This window comes from Caretta caretta, chromosome 27 (assembly GCF_965140235.1).
Source record: "Caretta caretta isolate rCarCar2 chromosome 27, rCarCar1.hap1, whole genome shotgun sequence".
NCBI lineage: Eukaryota > Metazoa > Chordata > Testudines > Cheloniidae > Caretta > Caretta caretta.
In genome coordinates, this window is record NC_134232.1 from 12,579,216 (window position 1) to 12,601,469 (window position 22,254).

General features: G+C 42.3%; 1 protein-coding gene across 6 annotated transcripts in view; it reads right to left on the minus strand.

Moving 5' to 3' along the window:
* Positions 1–2,223: 2,223 nt before the first annotated feature.
* The window catches only part of FBXL20 (F-box and leucine rich repeat protein 20), a 72,884-nt gene continuing 52,853 nt past the window's right edge, over positions 2,224–22,254 (minus strand). For all 6 annotated transcript variants that reach the window (XM_048830479.2, XM_048830482.2, XM_048830483.2 and 3 more), the window contains 7 exons: positions 18,084–18,158; positions 16,312–16,442; positions 14,951–15,011; positions 14,286–14,330; positions 12,329–12,385; positions 9,146–9,358; positions 2,224–8,049 (listed from right to left, as the gene is read on the minus strand). In XM_048830479.2, the coding sequence (XP_048686436.1) occupies positions 7,942–8,049; positions 9,146–9,358; positions 12,329–12,385; positions 14,286–14,330; positions 14,951–15,011; positions 16,312–16,442; positions 18,084–18,158 (690 nt within the window). In that variant the 3' untranslated portion in view covers positions 2,224–7,941. The remainder of the gene's footprint in view (positions 8,050–9,145; positions 9,359–12,328; positions 12,386–14,285; positions 14,331–14,950; positions 15,012–16,311; positions 16,443–18,083; positions 18,159–22,254) is intronic.

Here is a 22,254-nt window from a genome sequence, read left to right on the forward strand (position 1 = left end):
TCTTCAGTCTATTACTGCCATCTGCTTCAGTGTGGGTGGGGGGGTGGCACATTAAGGGGATTTCAAATCCCTTTCTGTGTCACAGCAGGGGGGCACCTCTGAGTGATTAAACTAACCGCTAGCAAGTAGTTTGAGAGGGCAGAGCCTGTGTGTGTGGGGACCAGGAGTCGGGCCTGCTCAGACACAGGATGGGGCTGTTGTGCACACATTTTTCACCGTGCGGAGCCAGTGGAGTATGAAAGCAAAGCTAAGCCCTGGCCCTGCAGGATCCACACAGACAGAGCCTTGCACAGGCATGGAGCCCTAGTAGGATTGCCCCCATCAATACAACTGAAGAAGCAGGGATTAAGAGTAACCCCTCCCTCCCCCCCAAACACACACACAATCCCGTGGGTGCAAAGGCCTGAGTGGTTCAAACTCCTCCCCAAAACCCTATGTGCTCTGTCACTTGTACCCTGAGAAAGGGAGCAGGTGACTCACACCTAACGCACTGTTGACTTGCTTTGGGAGCTAGGACTGCAATGCTTAGCAACCCTCTGGTTAAACAGGAGGAAAAACCATTCTTAAAAGGAACGTGCATTCACTTCCAGGGACAGCCCTGCCCCTTCACCTGGCACATCTCAGTCATTCTGGCACACGAAGGATAGGATGAGTGGGGAGGTGGCGCAGCTTTCCCCAAGCCCATCTGGTGGCCCCCTAGGTTTAGATTTGTGAAAAACATCTGGCCCTTATGGTGCTGATGAAAACCTGCGGAAGATGATGCAATGCTGTCCCCAGCAAGAAGCATCTTTCAGAAAGGTGAGAACTACTCACCCACAGAGCCTCAATACACTGAGGACTCTGAACGCTAACTATGACATCTCACATTCAAAGAGCCCCTCTCATCCAAATGGGGAATGAAAATGTACCAAGGGAACCCAGATTTCTTTAACTAGATACCTGCTTGCGTCCCCTTATCCACCTTCCACAGTCAAGTGAGAGAGCAGCAGTGTGGTGTGATGAAACATTAACGGACCAGACATATTTCACTTGCCATAGTTAAGGCTGGAATTTTCAGAAACATCAATAAAAGATGGGACACAATTCCCACTGCATTTGGAAATTAGGAACTTAACTCCTACATGCTTGTGTAAAGAAGCCCTTATCAATCCTAAATACCAGGGACACTCAGCACTAGAATCTCATCTTAAATAGGTTGTTTTTTCTCCCCTTTCTGAACCACCTTTTGTCATTGTTTAGCTACAGACAAATCCAAACCTGACTACATGGACTCCGGAGGAAAGCTGGCAGGGAATGAAATATTAATGAACCTATTTTTGTGGTCTGTCGCTTTCACTCCATTTCTTGTGAAAACCTCACTTGAGGTTTGCATGTTCTCTTCTTTTATGGTCTTTAACTAGAGGGGTTCCAAAGTCCTGTGAATTATAATTTTAGGATGCTTTGAGTAGGCAACACACACACTTATCAACAAGGATTGGGGGGGGTCCCCCACCCCCAAGGTTTGGTACTATGAAAGGAGGATAAACCATGGAAGAAGGGAAGATCCTTCTCGGCTTCATCACAATGGGAGAACGGTGTCATTGAGGCTAACATGTTAGTGACATGCAGCTGTTGCCAAATATATTAACACTTGGTCCTTTAATAATGAGTCTTCCACCCAAGGATCTCAAAGCACTTTACATCGTAAGCCTCAACATCCCAGATTAGGTCAGTATCATCCCCATTTTACAGATGGGGAAAACGGAGCAGTGACTTGTCCAAAGTCACACTGTGCATCAGTGGCAGAGCCAGGAGTAGAACAAACTCCCAGATTCCAAGTGCCACACACTGGAAAAAAGAAAGTGAGCCCTTTACTTGAAAAATGATGAAATTCAACAAACAGCATTAGCCAAGCAGCAATACCAAGGACTGAGGATCAGTCAGGACAAGTAATCGTTCCCCAAAACAATTAAGATCCTCTTTAGATTGCGGTAATGGTGGGATTTCAAAAGTGCTCAGTGGTGGCCTAACTCTGCTCCTGTAGAAGTCAATGTTGAAAACCCCAGCCTAAGTGTATAAGAAACAGAATAGATTAAAGAGCCTTTGTCAGACGATCCGTAGCTATTTGCTGTGTGACCTCAAAAGGCAGTATTTGTGGGCACTCCTTTGCATTACCACAACGCAACCTCGGTGTTAGTCAGGACTCCGGCATATCACACAGACGAAAAAAAAGGACAATTTAGCTACATATATATATATATTTTACTTTTAGTTAATTGGCAATATTATATCCACACTTAGTGTCCAGGAGAGGGAAAGCACAGATTACAATATCATTAAAATAATATTTTACAGCTCTCTCTCTAATATATATAATTAAGGGAGTGTATGACAAGGTTCTATCTTGTGTGTCCAATAAGTTAGTCTAATGGACATGATGCATCCAACAAAGTTTAAAAATACTTAAAGAAACCTCTCCAACACATACAACTTTAAGAGAATAGTACACTCAACCAATCCAAAACTGCAGCTATTCGGACTGGATCAAGATAAGAGGCAGTTGCGGGGGAGAAAGAGAAAGGAACTATAAGACAAGATCATCAGCCCAATCCTGAATGCTAAAAAGCAAACAATAAAACAAAATGTCTTCTCAACACAATTAAAACTATTTCTTTAAGTCCAATTAAAATTACGAGCCTCACAGCCAAAAATAAAAAGATACTGAACCACCCTCCTGAAGAATTGAAAGCCAGGTCAGGGCTCCACTACGAAGTTACGCCAGCGTAGCTATGTTAGGAGGAGCGTGCAAAAATTAAAACCCCTTAGCTGGCACAGCTATGCCAGCAAAGTCCCTAGCGTAAATGCAACTATGCTGACAGAAGAATGCTTCCGTCAGCATAGCTCATGTCGTTTGGGGAAGTGGTGTTACTATGCAGGTGGAACGCCTCCTTCTGTTGGCATATGTGGCGTTTAGATTATACTAATGGGCTATGCCATTATAGGCTCTGTAGTGTAGACATGGCCTTAGTTCAGGAATCCGGTCAGCTGCAGGAATCCACAAAGGTTAAAGGTTTTGGTGTGGCAGGAACGGCCTCAATGGGAAAGGAGGATTGTAGGAGGTGATGGTGCAAGAGGGATTGTCATGGTGAAAGCTAAGTAGTCTCCAAGACCCCGTCTGTCCTGGCCTTACAGCCAATCTAAGCATCATGCCTCAATGCATGGGTAGCCAAGCTAACAACATCTGGACAGACTGGATGGGGCCAAGACCGATCAACAGCTGCCACATACTAGTCTTGCTAGGCAATGGTGCAGATGGGTTCTAGGAGAGGAACAGCCTCCATGTGGCTGGGGAGGGATAATATACATCTGAGGGGACATGAGGGAGATTGTCTCAGTGGGGGCAGTAAACGGAGGGGTGAAGGAGCAGCAGAGGCGGGTTGGTGAAGCCAGAAATTTCACGTACCTTGGCTGTTTCTTTAAAAAATCACTGCCCAAGTAAAAACAAAACCAGAAGGTAAATGTGGTATGGAAACACATTCGGTGGCCGCAAGGACATGGCAACATGTGCTAACCTTTTCCTCCCCTGCCTGCTGGGAGGCGGGGAAGAAGCAAGAGGAGAATAATGCCCTGTCGCAATGACAGTCCCTCCACTGTGGAATCCAGAGGTACAAGGCCATGTTCCCTGCAGCTGTAAACAAGAAGGGAGCAGAACTTATCTGAGGGGGAGTGTAAACGAGACGAGAAGCATTTAAAAAACCCAGCAGACTTCCCTGGAGATGTGGCATTATGCTGAGGAATCCACTCTATACCCGGGCTACTCCAATTGCCAGCAACTGTGCAATTACCTGCAATTATGTGGGTTTTGGCACGTAACCCAGGGAAAGGTTATCCTCAAAGATGGAAACGAAGGGCTAAGAATGCAAGATACCGGATTTTTGAACATGGACTGAAAATTTTGGCCTGAAGCTTTGAAAGATAAAAGTATGTTTTTGGTACCTGTCTGGAAAGCCCTTAAGAGGGTAGGGCATGGGGTTGAGAAGCCCAGCGCTAAGGAGTAGGATTGTGACTCCCGGTGCCCATGAGTTTTCTGATTAACTCTGCAGTATTGTTGGTAAAGCAGCACAAAGAGAAAGATCTGCAGTTTGGTCAAGTTGGGTGGATGCCCCTCAAAAAAAACCCAAAACACTAAGCCACACACTGTGTGGACAAAGGATCACAGGTCAGTTCAACCCTCAGCTCTGCCCACCCCCACTAATAGGACACTGTAGTGAAGAACCTTGTCATACTGGTCTCCCCTGCACCCCCCCGCCCCCCCCCCCAAAAAAAACCCAAAACACAACACCATGGGCCAGCCATGAACAACACATTCGATTAAAATTAAAAAAAGGAAAAAGGAAGAATACAATGATGTTTAGAAAATAGGAATTTTGTTTAGGTTTTTTTTTTTATTTTAAATATTCATTGTGACAGCATGCTACGCCTTTCCCTCCCACCCCTTTCAGGAGCAGTTCTACAATCATGATTGAAAGTACTGCTGTCTTTTTTTTTTTTTTTTTTTAAATTAAAAAAAGCCTCTTATTTTTGGTTGTGTTTGAGCTCCTCACAGCACCTCTACTGGAGGACCTCAAATTCCATTAGTCCAGAGGTTCTCTCGGTCTTCATTTACTTTACCTTCTTGTCTGTTCTGAAGGTCGCCCCCACTTCCCCTCCCAAAAGTGCATGGACTGGGGCAGTTTGACAACCACTGCACCAGCCCATGGACAACTCACGGCTGCTGCATGTTGAAAAGACAGATACAGGTTACACAGAGGAATTAATACATGGTTCAACCTACACCACTATCATTGTGGATCACGTGGATTTCCATGGAATCACCCCAGCAATTTAGGCTGCGTGTGGGGATTTTTGGTGGGTGGGTAAAGAGGGAGCCAATAAGTAAATGCAACGGTCAATGGCCTGATACATCTTTAAGACCAGCACTGACAGTCGCTGGAGATGACACTAAGTGAAAGAAGTCTAGTGTCCTTCAATTTAGCTCACATATTTGGCACAAGTAGAAGTCTTCAAATCAGATTAGATATTCAGCACGGGTTTGTTCCTTGCTGAACCTCTAAGAAGTTCCACTACTTCCCACCACTTCCCCCTCAAAAACCTCCACATCCCTAAAGGATGATCCCTTCATCTCAATACGTGATACCTCCTGTATTCATCAGGTCAAACAATGGTGCTCAAGTCTATTACCACCTCCGCATCAGCAGCACTTAGGCTGAGACATAACCCTGCCGCCGGTGCCTAGCAATCCCATATATCTGATTGATGGCTAACCAAGACAAAGCAGGAATGCACCTGGGACCTATTCTAGAATTCCAAAAGCCAGAGCTTGTCCAAAACACTAAACTGTTGAAGTTCTTGCCCTACAAAGGCATTCTTCTGATACGACAAAACTTGGAAAGTGGTTGTTTATTGTATTTATAAATACAAAACATAAGGAAGAGACCATTTAAAAGAGATTCTTGACATAAATGGACTCTGTCAAGTAGTTTGGGATGCCACACAAACTGTTACCCTGTTTAAGAAAACACTTTGGATTCTAAATTCTTAAATTCCGCCCCCAGCCCAACAATCCATTGCCAAGAAATTAAACAGCCCCTCTGTAGTTTGACTTACAAACCCACTGTTTTTTTTTCCTCTTGCCCCACCAGAAATTAACTAAAAGATTACTCCCAGAGCTGTGCTAACACTGACTGCTTCTGGTGCCCAAAGTGACATACATCTGACTTGCTCAGGAGGTCAATAAGTTGCAACATTGTAAACCCGTAGCCAGACTCCTTCCAACACACTGAAATCAAGGGAAAGTAGCAAGTTTGGCAAATGGAATTTGAGCTCTGCTGTTGAGGGGAAAGATTATCTCAGCTTCTAAAGAGGGTTTAATGAATACAACAGATATAAAAATTAAAATCTGTGCGGGAAACAACTGTCAGTATCCTTTTAAACAGTGCATACTGGGTTTCTTCTACATGCCTTTCCAGCAGATTCACAACATCTTGCAGATTCACAAAAACATACTGATGGATTGGTGAAATGAATTGTAGATGAAGGAATATAGCTTATACAGTGCTAAAAAATGCCTGGATCATTTTAATTGCCTGAATTACTCAGGTGGTGATGAGATCCCTGGGTAGGTAACACACTGCCCTCCACACAAATGTGCAGGGAAAAAAACAAACCCTCAGAGCTCTGAAATCTATTACTAGTACTTTAGAAAACCATCTCTTCTTCCCTGTCTCCTGTAATTCTTCTCCATAAAGGTGGAGTGCCGTTTCCTCAGTCTTGGACAATTATGATGATTAAGCATGCTCATTCCTCTGTGTCTCAGTCAGTCGGGAACAATTCACATAACATGTGCTCTCTCTTCTATCCCAGAGTGCTGACAGCAGGAAAAGAGCAATTCCTTACACATGATCGCTCCTTCCAGGAACCTGCTATAGTCTGACCAAGTTCAGCCCTATTAAGCCCGCAATGCCAGCGCGTCTGTTAGCATCTTTTGTGCTGGCCAATCTGGACTCCTGATATCAAGGAATCAAATGATTACATGTAGGCTAGCTCAGGTTCTCTACATTCCCTTGAAGCAGCAGGGTTAAGCTTGCCTGAATCACTCAAAACACAGCTGCTACACAGATTAACCATGTCAGTGTGCTAGAACATACCCTTTTTGAAAGTTGGGAGGAACTGGAAGCATGGTATACCCTTATGGCATAGAAGAAGCTCCCATTTCACTCAAATGGATGCTTCTCCAGGACAAGACACTTACCTGTGGAAAATGCAAACGTCAACAAAGTTGCTGAGAGTTCACAAACTCAATACACGACAATGTGTCCATAATCAGTGATAGATTTTCAGGTCTTCGGTCCCTCCTGCTTCAAACAATGAATCATTCCTTGATGAGGGCAACAAGCAGCGATTCAATTCTGATTTTTTGGGGGTGGGGGAGGTGGGACTGTAGAATGTAGCTGTGTCCCCTATATTGTGAGCTATATTCTCTTTGCTGGGGTAAAACTTGAAATGCAAAAGAGTTGAGACCCAAATATTGGTAAAAATGGGCAAATAAGCCCAGGAGATCCTAGCCTGAGCTCCACTCTCTCTTTTATTTAAGATCTTTCCATCAGACAGGCAGTTTCAGACGCAGCCTTCTAATGGTAAAAAGTGTCTTATTTTTATTGATAAATAACTTATGTTCAATAATCTCAAAAATTACTAAATTAGAAATCTGTAAAAAAATGAGCAGTTGGGTGGGGTAAAAACCTGAGCCCGACATTACAGATTTCAAGCTATATCATCACAACAATCTAGGAAGCCTCTGAGCTGAATGCTATGAAACACAGAAGAAACTGATGAACCTTCAATGTGAGCATGCTCAGTGTGTTAGCATGGAAACAAGGAAGTACCGAAGCACAGTAAATCATGTCTCACAATGGCTGCTGTTTTCATTCCCTTACTGAAGAACGGAAAACAAAACCTCTTTTTTGTTTTGGACAGTGGGTGCAAGAATAAAGCATGTTCATTTCTCTCCCTCCCCCAGCTTTGAAGGATTTTGGTGCCATTCCAACACTTAAAAAAAAAAAAGACAAAAACCAGCAGCAGCCGTTTTGGGTTTGCACAACCCCTTCCCCAATAGTTTCTTCTGAGCATGCCCAGTAGGAATGGTTCAGAATTATATCAATCCACCTACAGCAAAAGACAACACAGATCCAGCTCCCATGTCACAGAGTTCATCAGTTGCTGGAACAGGTGGTGCGTGTGTACACGCGTGTGTATGGGTGGCTACAGGGGCCCGGTGCCACAGCCCTTTTCACTGGCCCTTGCAAATGACACTGGGATCACTTTCGCTGAAGATACAGGTGTCCACTGTAATTCTAGAAGTGTAATTAAATACTCAGTTTGCAAGGATGACCAATTCCAATGTCATAGGATGATGCAACATCTGCAGAAGCGCTGTCTGCTGCCCCCTACTGATGGAGGTGGAGTCACAGGAGCGAAGTAGGCATGGACTTTAATATTGGGTAAATGGGTCTGAAAAGATAAACACAGTATTTAAAGAAAGAACAGCTATGGTAGTGCAATACGCAGTCATGCACAGGCGAGCAACTGAAAAGAGCGTGAGACATTGAGGGGCCTGGTATTTTTCTGAGCTTGGCCACCTAAATAAAAGCATCTTTCCTCTTTCACAAAAATGTCAAGCCTTTTACAGATCTGAGCGGAGGGCTGGAATTTTATCTTCCTGGACCGTTACCAAGTTCTTTTTCTCATCTACAATTTCCCTTTCCTGCCTAGTGAGGGTGGCCTGGAAACCTCTCCTACTCCAGCAGAGTTCACCAAAACCACATGTCCTCACCCAAAAAAATCCTTATTGGATGAGCTATGGCGAGGCAGTGATGGCCTTAAATAATAGTTTTTGGCCCTTCTTTGGTCTAAGATGCTATTCTTTACTTATGCCAAGCTATTAACGTTAAATTATATCATGAAATAAACAGTCAAACTTTGCAAAGTTGCATAGTGACTTGGGGACACATTGTAGATTACCGAATTATCTGAATTAGCCAGTAGGTTAAAAAACAAGTTGTAAAGGGTAAGGCATCAAGAGATGTTGTTATTTTCGTGTATTCCCCAATTGCAAGAGATTAGATTGAGTTATTTACTAGCACATGGGGAAGAATCAATACGAAGTGCTCTGTCATATACTTCATCAGATTACTTAATATGAGCTGTTGATCTAACACCGGCTCAAGTTATTTCTTTGCTGAGAAGTGAGGCGAGACTCTCAGGTTTTGAGGGAGCAACATCAGGTTTGTGAATCTGCAAAGTAAGCATTAGCAAGCTGGCTTCTCCTGTACTCCTTTTTAGTTCTATTCATCTGGAACTGGAACCGGATCCTACACAGAAGGAAGGGAGCATTCCTTCCCCACCAGCTAGTGCTTACGGTCATCAGCCTTCTCTTGAATGAAACAGCTATCATTTTCACAGATGATGGCATTACCCTTGTAGCACTCTCAGGCATCTTAAGGACCTGGTATAGATTATAGTGAGTCTGGATCCTCACAATCACCCTCTCCCCATCCAGCCATTTAATAACGTGTACGTAAAAGTCTTAGGTTTTTGGTTTTTTTACCCTGAGTCTCTTGATTCCTGCCCGTGTGATCTGTTGACAGTCATAAAGTTCTATCCTCTCCAGGCTATGGCAACTCTTCAGGTGTTCCAAGGAGGCATCTGTGATCAAAGGGCAGTTGTCCAGCTCGATCACTTCCAGTCGGTCATGTGCACAGGCGCCATTCCCCAAGTGACGAATCCCATCATCTGTGATCAACTCGCAGTGTGACAAACTCTGCAGCCAAACAGAGATGGTTAGTGGTCTCTGGAAACACTACTGTACAACCATCAAGAATACCAGGCTAGGACGCTTTCGGGAGAGATGACAGGATGAACGGAGATAAAGTCCTAGAAGAACAAAACACACCCCAGCAAATCTGCCATGTCAAAGTTCTGGGCAAGTCTGCAGTTGTCCCTTGACACTGGAGGGGGTTGTGAGCTGTGAACTCTGGTTATCAGAGTCCCTGTGCCTCTCTCTAACTAGCCAAGACATCTGTAGACCACAGGGGAAGTTCATATAATGTAGAAGGGAGCCAGTCAAGTTATAGAATCATAGAAATGCTGGGATGGAAGGGACCTCAGCTCCCTGCACTGAGGTAGGACCAAGAATACCTAGACCATCCCTGACATGCGTTTTTCCAGCCTATTCTTAAAAGCTTCTCATGATTGAGATTACACAACTTCCTTTGGTAACTTATTCCAGTGTTTAACTGTCCTTGGAGTTAGAAAGTTATTCCTAGTATCTAACCTAAATCTCCTTTGCTGCAGGTTAAGCCCATTGCTTTTTGTTCTTCCTTCAGCAGACATGGAGAACAACTGATTCCTGTCCTCTTTACAACAGCCCTTAACGTATTTGAAAACTGTTATCAGGTGTGTCTCCCCTCTTCCCCCCGTCCCCCATCTCTAAAGATGCCAAGGGGTTGTTTTTTTTAAGCCTTTCTTCATAGGTCAGCTTTTCTAAACTTCGGATCATTTTGTTGTCCTCCTCTGGACTCTCCAATTTGTCCATGTCTTTCTCAAAGTTTGGTGCCCAAAACTGGACACACAGCTGAGCCCTCACCAGGGCAGAGCAGGGTGGAAAAAATTACCTCCCTTGTCTTACATACGACACGCCTGTTAATACATTCCAGAATGAAATCATGGGAGATGAAGAGCCTCCAACAGATGGCTGCTCTTCCATGTAATGTCAAAAAAAGACAAGACAACTATAAAGTTTACCTGCTCTTCAATACTACAGTATTATACAGTACCCCAGACACAACGGTAATACTCTTTTGAGCTGTAGGTACTGGAACTATAAGGAGGACAGACTTTCCCATCATTTGTGGGCTGCCCCTATTTTTAAATATTCTAGTATGTGAAACTAAACTGTGCAGGGAGCTGGGAGACTTCACCATTCCACCATTGTGAGTGATGTCAGTCCATCCCCTGAGCATCTGCATAGTTCATGCATCATTTAGTTTGCAGAGGAACCAGGAACAAGAGCTGGTGCACAGATCGCTGTGGAGGAGAATGCACTGGGTGAGTGCTCCAGAGACAGAAACTGTGCAGCTAAAACAACGAAGCACTGTGGAGACAGAGAAAAACCCGAAGTTACAGGAATTTCCTGCCCAAAGGGTGCAAGGAAGCACAGCAGGCATGCCTGAACACTTCAGATCTAAAATGCCGTCAGTGATAGAACTGCCATTTTAAGGCACAGGGCAGGTGGAGTGGAAGCTGTTTTAGTGAGAGCTCCCTTCCCTAGTGGCCTCTGCTGTCCCTCCCCTCACACAGAAGGAACATGCTGTTTAGAAGTGAGAAAATTTGCTTTGTAGTCCCCTCACCTCAGGTTGAAGCAGACACTCCCACTGAATATGAAGTCTAACTTGCAAGGACTACTCCAGGACATGGAGGCTTGTCAAAGCTGGATTCAATAGGTTACAGGCCAGAAGCATTCATGCTCCAAATGAGTGAAGAGAACTCATTTGAACTCCTCCATCCCTACCCCAGTTCTTTTTATTTAGGGCCATCACTTATGCCCTTTATTCTATGAATACATCCTTGTAGGACTGTAGCCAAGGCTGTTAAATGCTAACCCACAAGTCAAAACTTCCTGTATGAGAGCAATAATGCACATTTCACACATGGAGTAAGATTCAGATTCAGAGGTGATGACTGCTATTAAACTGTCTTTCAACAACAACGGCTTCTGAAGCATAGTGTGAAGAAAGGAAACGAGGGTGGTTGCAGCTTTCCATCTCAAGTACTTATCTGGCCCCCATCACTGCAGTATTTGAACTGCCTCAAAATCTTAATACATTGCTCTTCACAGCACCTGCATGAGGCATTGTACAGATGGAGAATGGAGGCACAGAGAGGATAAGTGACTTGCTCAAGGTCACACAACAAGTCTGTGGTGGAGCAGGGACTTTAACTGAGCTCTTCCAAACCTCGGGCTCATCTCTGTTCTCCCTCCCAGGACAGACTGATAGCCCAGCCACTGAATGAATTATATAGACTTCTACGATCTAGGGCTGTAACTAAAGCAATTAAACCATGTGCCAAGATAATTACTTTCCAAATTATATAAAATCTGAACAGATTAACGCACTCATAGATCAAAAGTATTGCTTTAAAAACAAATAAAAATCCAAATGCATATATATTATTATTATTAATAATATTTCTGTGGGGAAGTTGGTAAAACCTCTCAACTTAATCCCGGATCACGCCCTATTGCTTTCGGACCACGCCCTATTGCTTTCAGGCCACAACGTGTGAAATCACTGAAACAGCCTTCAAAATAGCAGACAACTGCAATGCAGTAATGAGATGGGGGAGAATTTCTTTTTGGATCATACGATGTGTGATCAGAGCTGTGGAACCAGAATGGAGCTGTAAACTCACAGAATGGAAGAGAGGATAAAATGCCACTGGAAAAGGAAAGGTATCTGAAGGGTTTTGGCAGGGAAACAGAACATGAAAGCTAATTACAACAGTGCACTTTGATATCCATAGGACTGACTTAGCTGGGAGTGCATTCTAGTCTCACAGGTCACAGTTCCATATTCAAGACAAAAAGGGGCTGCAGACTACTGCATGTTATTAAACTAGATACAACCATCACCTGCCTGGCAGATTGCAGAGGCAATCCTCAATTGGGAAAAATCTGGAGGCTCCCATTTTATGAAGTGAGAACACAAAAAACTTTTGCCCAAACACTTACCAACACCTGAAGCCGCGGACAGTGTATGGAAAGCTGGATTAATGTACTGTCTGTTATCTGGAAGAGACACAAAGCCCTTTAAGACTGAAATCTTTGTACAGCAATTTCTTCCCAACCAAAACTTGACCCCAAGTTAGAATCTTAAATATTCACCATTTTTCTCCCCCATTGGAAACAGCAATCACTATCTCGAACATTTCCAGAACTGGTCTGTATCTGGACCACATTTCAGCCAAAGGTTCCTATTCATTCTTTAGAAGGTGATCGGAAAGGATTTTTAAGAAGTTGGGTCTGCGTTTTTTGTTTCCTTACGATGCGTAGTTTAAAAGGGTTTTTTAAAGTTTTTCTTGTTTTCTTGTTCTTCCCATTTGAAACATAAGGAATGTCTGGTCTTCCCAGGTTTTGCTGGAGTGAGCAGAACACTTACAGATACAGTTGTCCAAAATGTTCATTTATCACTGAAGTTAAACAGGCATTAACAGCCTGCTAAAAAACCCCTTCTGCTCTAAACTGCTCAGATTTCAGTCTCCGGCTCCTGAAGTGTCCTCACTTCACTCTTTTTCAGTCCTCAGAGTATGTCTACACTGCAATAAAAGACCTGTAAGCACAGCCTCAGCTGGCCTGGGTCAACCGACTGGGTCTTGCAGGGCTAAAAATTATAGTGTGGATGTTTGGGCTTGGGCTGGACTCTGAACGTTTCCCCCTCAGGAGGTCTCAGAGCTTGGGGGCCAGCCCAAGCCTGAGCGTCTACATTGCAATTTTTAGCCCCGTAAGCCTGAGTCAATTGACCCGAGTCTCAGTGCCCCAGGTTTTTTACTGCAATGTAGACGTATCCTTCTAGGCTAAACAAGACATGAAGTTCTAATCTAAGAAACATGCAACCCCGACTCCCCTTGCCCTTAAAAAAAAAAAAACACAATACAACTTTTCAGGTTGTCTTTGTACAAAGCAGCTAGACTGGACACAGCTTTAAATCACTTCCTGTCTGGACTACTTTAATTTCCTTTTCTGTGGCCTTCCTAAATCCCTAGTGCAGAATGTTGGGGCCAGTCTGTTTTCTCACTGCAGGAGGTGAAACCCTATTAACTTCATGGTCTTCCTATCCATTTCTAATGGAAAACTGCTCTGCCCTTATGGTATTCAGGCTCTTCAAGGGCTTCCTTATTTCATACCCACTTAACACAATATTTCACTTTACCTTTAAATCTTACATTAATCTTTTCACTCTTATGACATATTTGCTAAAGGACAGTGTTCAGTCACATATGAAGGGCATTCTAAAAAAAACCCCATTGAATGAGTCTGTGGCACCGAGTTATTAAGGAAGTCAGATAACAGACTCAAAGGCTGGTGAAGAATTATAGCCCACTGATTTCTTGGGAGATTTTTGGTTGGAGGGCACCTCATCTTTATTTCTAGTTATTTCCCTCCACCTTCATATACAAGGTCACAGTTGTTAAACACTTCAGCTGCAGTAACATTTAATATTTGGAGATTACCTTTACTGATCTCTATCAGTTTATGGACCAGAGAGCTTTCAATTTAATGGCAGCAAAGATCTCACCCTGGGGCTTGTAGTTCTTGCAGTTGCCAGGTTTTTCAAAGGTGCCTAGATTTGCAGAACTATACATGGTCTTTAGTAGACAAGCACACAGTCTAGATTTGACAGGATCTTTAGATTTTAAGATTTTCAATATTCTTTCAATACAATTCTCTGTTGAAAACTGGAATAGAGGTGATCAAACATATACAAGTAATTCATCTTGTCCAAACTTATCTCCTTTTCTTGATCAGGATTCTGGAACAAGTTGTTTTCATTTTAAAAAATGAATTTGGGATTCTGTGCTCTGATCATTTAGGTGTTGTTAAAACCTAGACACATTTGTCACAGACCATGTTTCCACACTGCTGTGACTTCCTACATGAAACCACCATAGTCAGAAAGCTGGGCTCTTACCTGAACACACTCTTCCAGGTCCATTTTTTCAAGCTCATGACAGTTCTACATAGTACAGGCAGGAAATAAAAGCACACAAGCAAATTAGACACACCCAGTCAGTACTTGTAAAATTATTGGATCCCTCCTTTCTCAACACAAATGAAGTGTGTTTGAAAAGAAAGTCTTCTTTCCGAAGCTGGTCATGACTACAGATAGTTTGTTGCTCCCTGGAGGACAATGCTACTAAAAACAAGCATAATACTGAATATCTATCAAGCCTGCCCATTTAAAGACATTTATAAAATATCTACTAATTTGTTTATCTTTTTTTTAAATGTACAGAAAGGAAAAGGGGGTTAACTCAGTGTTACTCATAAGGAGTACAGGTTGAGCTGTCTGATGCATGAAATTGTACAGGGATTTGTATCCCGCTAACTGTTGTTAATTTCATTGACTTTAGATGCATATTACATTCAATTGGAAATTGGGTGGCTAAATACAATGTTGAAAATTTAAGGAACAACGAACAATGTAGAGATCTACTTAGCCCTCTCATTTCCACGCAACTTTTAAACCAAAAAGAGATGTTTTAGAAAATATAATTTCATGGGAAACGACTAAAGTTACGCTGAGCTCTCAGGAAACAGAGATGCACCATGTACAAAGTGGAATGCAGCACTTACCTTAGCCAGAGTGGTAAAGCCCACATCCGTTAGCTGTGAACACCTTGCAACTTCTAATATTCTGTACAGAAAGAATTAAGAACATACTAACCATGCGGTAATCATTTTGCTTTAGCGCCCTGTTTTATTGGGAGCAGGGCAGGGCGAGACTAAGTCAAGGCAGTACTCTGAGAGGATTATTTCCATGGAGTATTATACTCGAGCACATTTGAATGGAGGTCCCCCTCCACTCCATTTGATAATCTCACCACGATTTAATGTATTACATGGCATAGTATTTCATGATGATGCTCAGGTCATGTAAGAATAAGTACTTAATGCCATAACATACTGATTTAAAGTTTTCTAGATAGCAAATTGCTCATTCCCAGTTCAGATGACTGCCGAAAATTCTTTGCTTCAGCTACTGCAGTTTCATGGTGCCTCCCCCTTTTCCCTCAAGTTTTACTCCTCAATGCTATAATGCTGCAGGGGAGAGCATTATTTCCATTTCTAAAAATTTAAGATCAGGACCTCCCTTAAATGGGAGAGACACTTTGGTTTATTTCAGAGTAGCATGGCATTTTATGCAGTTGATCTGCAGGCAGAGTTGAACATAAATATGGGATCCAATTGGAATCACAGCATCTTTATCTTCCTCTTTCAAAGTTAGAACCGCATATCTATGAAAACTGAAACATGTAGCCATAATCTTTTACTTTATTTTTGAGTTTATTGTAGAAATTCCATTTCTATTCTGGATGCCACTTATTTTAGCAGGGCACACAGCTGTAACAGATGCCAGATAATACTATTCTTTTCTTTTCTCTACCATGTCATTTTCCTAATTATGCTGTAAAATCTTTAAAGAGATGGCACCTTAAGCCCATTCTCTGTCTGAAATAGTGAAAATTAACAAAAAACGCCACTATCTTTTGCTTCACCTGCTCCAAAACTATCCTCAACACGCATTAATAACTAGGTATTGAGGCAGGGAATAACGCAGTTTAAACCTCGTTTCCAGTTCTTAACACAAAAAAGCTGTGGACTAATTTCAGTTGTTTTAATCAAAAATAAGGTAATACACTGACTGAAAAAGGAAATGGTCACTAATTCTATATAAGCTCATCAGAGTGGCACAGAACACTGCTGCACCAAGATATCTTGTAGAATTATATTCTGTGGAATCAGAAGTTAGGACGTAACTAACTCATTGTCATCTTCTCGCTGGACAGCTGGAAATAACTTCACGGTAAACAAGTGGACTTCCAGATTGGACTAGAAGTCCTGATCTTTAGAATAAAAAATTCAAGGAGTTCCATTACCAGGTCACCCGCATCTTTACTCAATCTGCACTGTGTGAGTCCAGACTGAAAACTCACCTAAGCCGTGGGCAGTTTTGTCCCAGGGCATTCAAGATGGCATCTGTAATGTTAGAGCAGCCTGAGGCACACAAGGATTGTAATTTATGGCATCCTCTGCATATTGTTATGAGACCATCATCTGTGATTTGCTACAAGAAAAAACAAAACATCAGAACCATTAGTAGCGATGACTGAGATCCAATGCATTGCCCAATTCTACGTTTTGAGACAAGCAAGGAGGTATTCAGCTTAGAGTGATGAAGGAAAAGTTATGCTTATCAGCCAAGAAATGTGTTCAAATATTTTTACGTGATAGCTGAAACAGCACAAGGCACTCTGATATGGCTTATAAATAGTCTGCAGCTGATTCCACAGGCATGCAAATATTTTAGGGGATGGCACTACAGAATCTGCTGCCTAACACCACAGCACTCTCAACTTCCTCAGCAATGCCGACAAAGTAATTCTGGCTGAAAGATTAATTAGGAAAGTCTGTTAGAGGTCACAACATCCCCACAATTTAGTTTTACAAACAACTTTTTAAAACTCAATCTACTGCCTTGGTGCCCAAGAGATAAATGCCAAGAAACAGGTCTGAATCCTTGTCAAATTCAGCACCTGTGTAACTTCACTGAGTTCAATGGAGCTGCATCCCCTTTGGCCAGGGATACATTTGGACCTCGGTCTAAATCCAGGAACCAGTTTGGGATGGCAACATTTGAGGCAGAATCTGTCAGGAGAGCGACATGCTGGTTGACAGTAGCAACATTAACAAAGTTCTGGAGCTCAGTTTAGCCCTGCCAGCTAGAGGACAGAGTATGATGGCAAGACCAAGGTATACAGTGGGAGTAGATAAAGAAAGGAGATGAGATGAGTCAGTATAAAGACACAGGAACAACCTGGGCCTCACTGGATTTTGTGACCTGGCTAGAGTCGATTTCCCTTGTGGAAAGCACCAGCTTGGCAACTGGCAGTAGCTCTTTTGGACCAACTGCTGAAGTGAGAAAAAAAGCTTGTGGGGGGGGGAGGGAGAACCCCTCTATAAAGGGTTAAATTAAAGGTGAGTGAGAACCTTACTTAGTTTTCCTTTCACCTCCTTCTAAAAGTTGCATCTTCCAGATCCCAGGTACCCAATGTCAACAGTGAAAAGTTATTGTTGACACCATCCCCATGCCAATCATGTATACATCTCCCTTCAGAGTGTAACCACTCCTCCTTAAAACACACTATTGAGTGAGGCACAGATCTACAAATCTCCAAGCCCCTTCCAACTTTGGGGACAGTCTTAATGCTGCCATGTCAGAAGAGCTGGATGATATACACAAAGAACCCCTCCCAGTTCCTTTTTTGGCTTAAAAGTACATTTTTGGCACTGTTAATGGTTGGTTCAGTGTCTTTTTTTAGAGGGCAAATATGCTGCTTGATTCAGTTTTAAAGTCTACTGTAAAAGTTTGGATGCAAACAAACTTACATTCCAGCCCAAAGGAAAGCATTTTTCCAGCTATCCCTGCAAACGTGCTTAGAAGCCCCATGGGAAGGGCAAAGAGACACAAACGGAAGCTAACAAGGCTATTTTGGAGGCGTGTATGACTCTACCAAATGCTACCACAAGAAAAAAAGCCAAAAAAATATTTTTATACATTTATTTTTAGAACTTGCCAAAGTACAATTTTCCAGTCTGGGAAAATGACGATGTTCAAGGGTGGAGTAAGTCTTATTCAATCCTGTTTAGTGATGCCCTTTATAGCTACATTGCATGTAATATAGGAATCACAGGAAAGATTACTTACTAAGCAGGTTTGCAGGTTTAAAGTCACTAGTTCAGGACAGTGTGCGCCAATGTATTTGAGAGCTTCATCCTCAAGCTAGAAAGAAAAATGTACAGACTGAAACAATGTGTTACATTCAAAGTGGTCTCTACATGAAAATATGAGTTATCACTCTCTGAATTGTCACTGCAGGGGGGGAAAAGCCACTCAGTTCTCAAAATGTGTATAATGGCAATAAGCAGGCATTATACAGTCTATCTTCCGCTGTCTCTGAGATTGAGAGTCTACAGATTTGCAAGGTTAGTTTATTGTAGGGCTGTCAAACGATAACAAAAATTGTGATTAATTGCGTGATTAATCACGCTGTTCAACAATAATAGAATACCATTTAAATATTTTTGGATGTTTTCTACATTTTCAAATATATTGATTTCAGTTACAACACAGAATACAAAGTGTACAGGGCTCATTTGATATTTATTTTTGATTACAAATAGTTGCACTGTAAAAAACAAAAGAAATAGTATTTCAATTCTCTTTATCATGAAAGTGCAACTTACAAATGTAGATTTTTGTTGTTGTTACATAACTGCACTCAAAAACAGAACAATGTAAAACTTTAGAGCCTGCAAGTCCACTCAGTCCTACGTCTTGTTAAGCCAATAGCTCAGACAAACAAGGCTGTTTACAAATGCAGGAGATAATGCTGCTGGCTTCTTGTTTACAATGTCACCTGAAAGTGAGAACAGGCGTTTGCATGGCACTGTTATAGCCGGCTATGCAAGATATTTACGTGCCAGATGCGCTAAAGAGTCATATGTCCCTTCATGCTTCAACCATCATTCCAGAGAACATGCATCCAAGCTGATGACGGGTTCTGCTCGATAACAATCCAAAACAGTGCGGACGGACATATGTTCATTTTCATCATCTGAGAGAGATGCCATGAGCAGAAGGTTGATTTTCCTTTTTGGTGGTTTGGGTTTTGTAGTTTCTGCATGGGAGTGTTGCTCTGAAAGCATGCTCCACACCTCATCCCTCTCAGATTTTAGAAGACACTTCAGATTCTTAAATTTTGGGTTGAGTGCTGTAGCTATCTTTAGAAATCTCACATTGGTATCTTCTTTGCATTTTCTCAAAAAAATAAAAAAATCTGCAGTGAAAGGGTTGTTAAAATGAGCAAAGTGTTCTGGGTCATCATCCGAGACGGCTATAACATGAAATATACGGCAGAATACCAGTAAAACAGAACAGGAGACATACAGTTCTCCCCCATGGAGCTCAATCACAAATTTAATCAACACATTTTTTTAACGAGCATCATCAGCATGGAAGCATGTCCTCTGGAACAGTGGGCAAAGCATAAAGGGGCATACAAATGTTTAGCATATCTGGCATGTAAATACCTTCCAATGCCAGCTACAAAAGTGCCATGTGAAGGCTTGTTCTCACTTTCAGGTGACACTGTAAACAAGAAGTGGGCAGCATTATCTCCTGTAAATGTAAACAAACTTGTCTGAGAAATTGGCTGAAAAAGAAGGAGGACTGAGTGGACTTGTAGGAGCTGAAGTTTTACACTGTTCTGTTTTTGAGTGCAGTTATGTAACAACAAAAAATCTACATTTGTAAGTTGCACTTTCATGATAAAGAGATTGCACTACAGTACTTAGGTGAATACTATTTCTTTTATCATTTTTACAGTGCAACTATTTGTAATCAAAAATAAATATCAAATGAGCACTGTACACTTTGCATTCTGTATTGTAATTGAAATGTTTTGAAAAACATTCAAAAATACTTAATAAATTTCAATTGGTATTCTATTGTTTGGCAGTGCGATTAATACTGCGATTAATCAAAAGCCCTAATTTACTGATTTCAATAAATTATGCTCAGGTCAAAAATACATGATTAACAAACAGAATAGGAACTGAAATTACTATCTTTTAATTTTGATAAATTTTGTTTCTAATAAATTAATGCTTCATAGGCCTCCTCTATATCACCATTTTCCTTCCTCTATACCACTTTAGCTGCTAACAGAAAGCCATTGCCAGCCTTACATCCCTGAGAACAGATGGCAAATAATTGATAACAAGGATGTATTCCCATCAATATTTCACTAAAGTCCATAAATAACCAGAAGTTCGAGCTGTTTTTCAGTGATCTGAATTCTGAAAATAGGCTTAGATTGTTAAACCTCTTACCAGTCATGTATATGTCTCCTAGGATATTAAAAACAACAGTAACATAAGCTTAGGAAACTACTGGCAATGGTCCTAATATTTGGGCTTGTTTTGCAGAGTGATATATGTACTATTGCTTTGCTTAACATACGAAAAATTTATCGCTTTCTACACCCATGTACAGTGGGACTAATCTTTTGGAAAGTAAATGTTATTGAAGTTTACATGTCAACAGTAGGTAAAATACTAATTCCGTTTCAGAGAAACAAAGAACTAAAACCAACACCCCAAACCTCCCACATCACAATTTCAAGATTTGGGCAAAAGCAAACCAAGTACATCCAAGAAGATGGCTTACAAATTTAATCCTTAGGTTTTAATTATGTAGATTTCCTGGAACCACAGGTTGGAAATACAGCAGGGACAACTCAGCACTTCACATTCCCAAGACAGAAACGCTGAGTTCTATGTAGTTTACTGCATGTTGCTCTTTCAGTCTTTCCTGCCTGATCTGCATGTGCATTGAAGATCCCATGGCTACTTCTTATTTTTTTTTAAAAAAATAAGGAGTAAGGGGATTTGTTCTCATGTTCTTGGGCAAAATTTCTCTTGCCTTCACTGTTCTTCAGCAAGCGGGGTGCCAGTTTTCTGCCAAACTACAATTCTCTCAGCCCAGAATTGGTAGCTGAAGTAATTCCTATACTTACGAACACTTTGGGATTCTTATGTTCTTGGGATGAAATATTGTATCAGGTTCTACAGTGTCATTCTGACTTAGCCAGGAGCACGTCTGTCTGCACAACGAATCATACTTTCCAGTCCTACGTCGGAACTTGGTTCCTATCCAACGCTACAACCAAGAGTACTAGAGAAGGTACTACACTGTCTGAAGCATAGTCATCTTTTGGAGGACACTAAAATGGGGTCCCTTGGCTTGTTTCTGGCTAGCAAGCATTAGGACCTGTAACCTGGGTACGAACCCCTCTCTCACTAAAAGAGATTCTAATACTCAAGGTAGATATCAGCTATTCCAACTGTAACATCTGCCTAAATAAAGTCACAGTACTATCCATATTTAACATATTAAGTTCTTAAATACCTAGAATATGAAAAGAGTTACGCAAATTTCATTCTAGTTTGAAGCGTGGGTACTTTCATGGCCCAGCATGTAAAACAGGAAGGTTAAAGAAAATGAACTCCAAACAACAAAAGGTAATGGAAATTTCAGCCTTAAAAGCTAATGCACAATTTTTATTCTAAAGTGTCAGGGTTGAAGATCCATCCATGTAGTATCTTCAGAACCTATTACATCTTGGCCTAGACACAGTCCAAAGAGCAACAAGGCCAGTAGTACAAGTGGAATCCATTTCTTCCTAGTACGGGGGGGTGGGGGGTGGGAAGGAGGGGGCACATGACCTTCCATGTGACTTCGCCTCACCCCCAACCTGGGGCCCCCACGCTCTCCCTGTCCCCTCCCCATGAACTCTGTCCTCCTCCCGCTGCGCCTTCAGAAACAAGCACCCAGGACCTGTACCACCCCAGCCTTCCCACGCAGGGTCTCCTCCATCTGTACAGCAGCCAGCTCCGCCGGATGACAGGGCTGGGGGGGGGGGGCGGGAGTGTTTGGGGGCAGTACCACAGCCACCCGGTTGCCCCACATTCTGCTTCTTTCCCCTCTGCAGTTCCTGGGAGAGCCCTGAACTCCAGGGCTCTCCCGGGAACCGCAGTGGCGAAAGGAGCAGAATGCTGGCAGGTCCTTCGTTCAAGGGCTGGGGGCGGTATGGCTGCATGTGTGGGAGCGGCCGAGCGGCCCCCCCGCTCTGCTGCTCCTCTTTCCGGTACGCTGTACCGGCTATAAATACCTTGCTGGTACAGCGTACTGGACCGTACCACTGCTGAACATGGCACATCTCTGAAAGGATGGTACTAAGTGTTTAATTTGCTGTAGGAAAACCTTTGAAACAAAACAATTACAGTCCAATTCTACATCAGCCAGCTGGAAGATT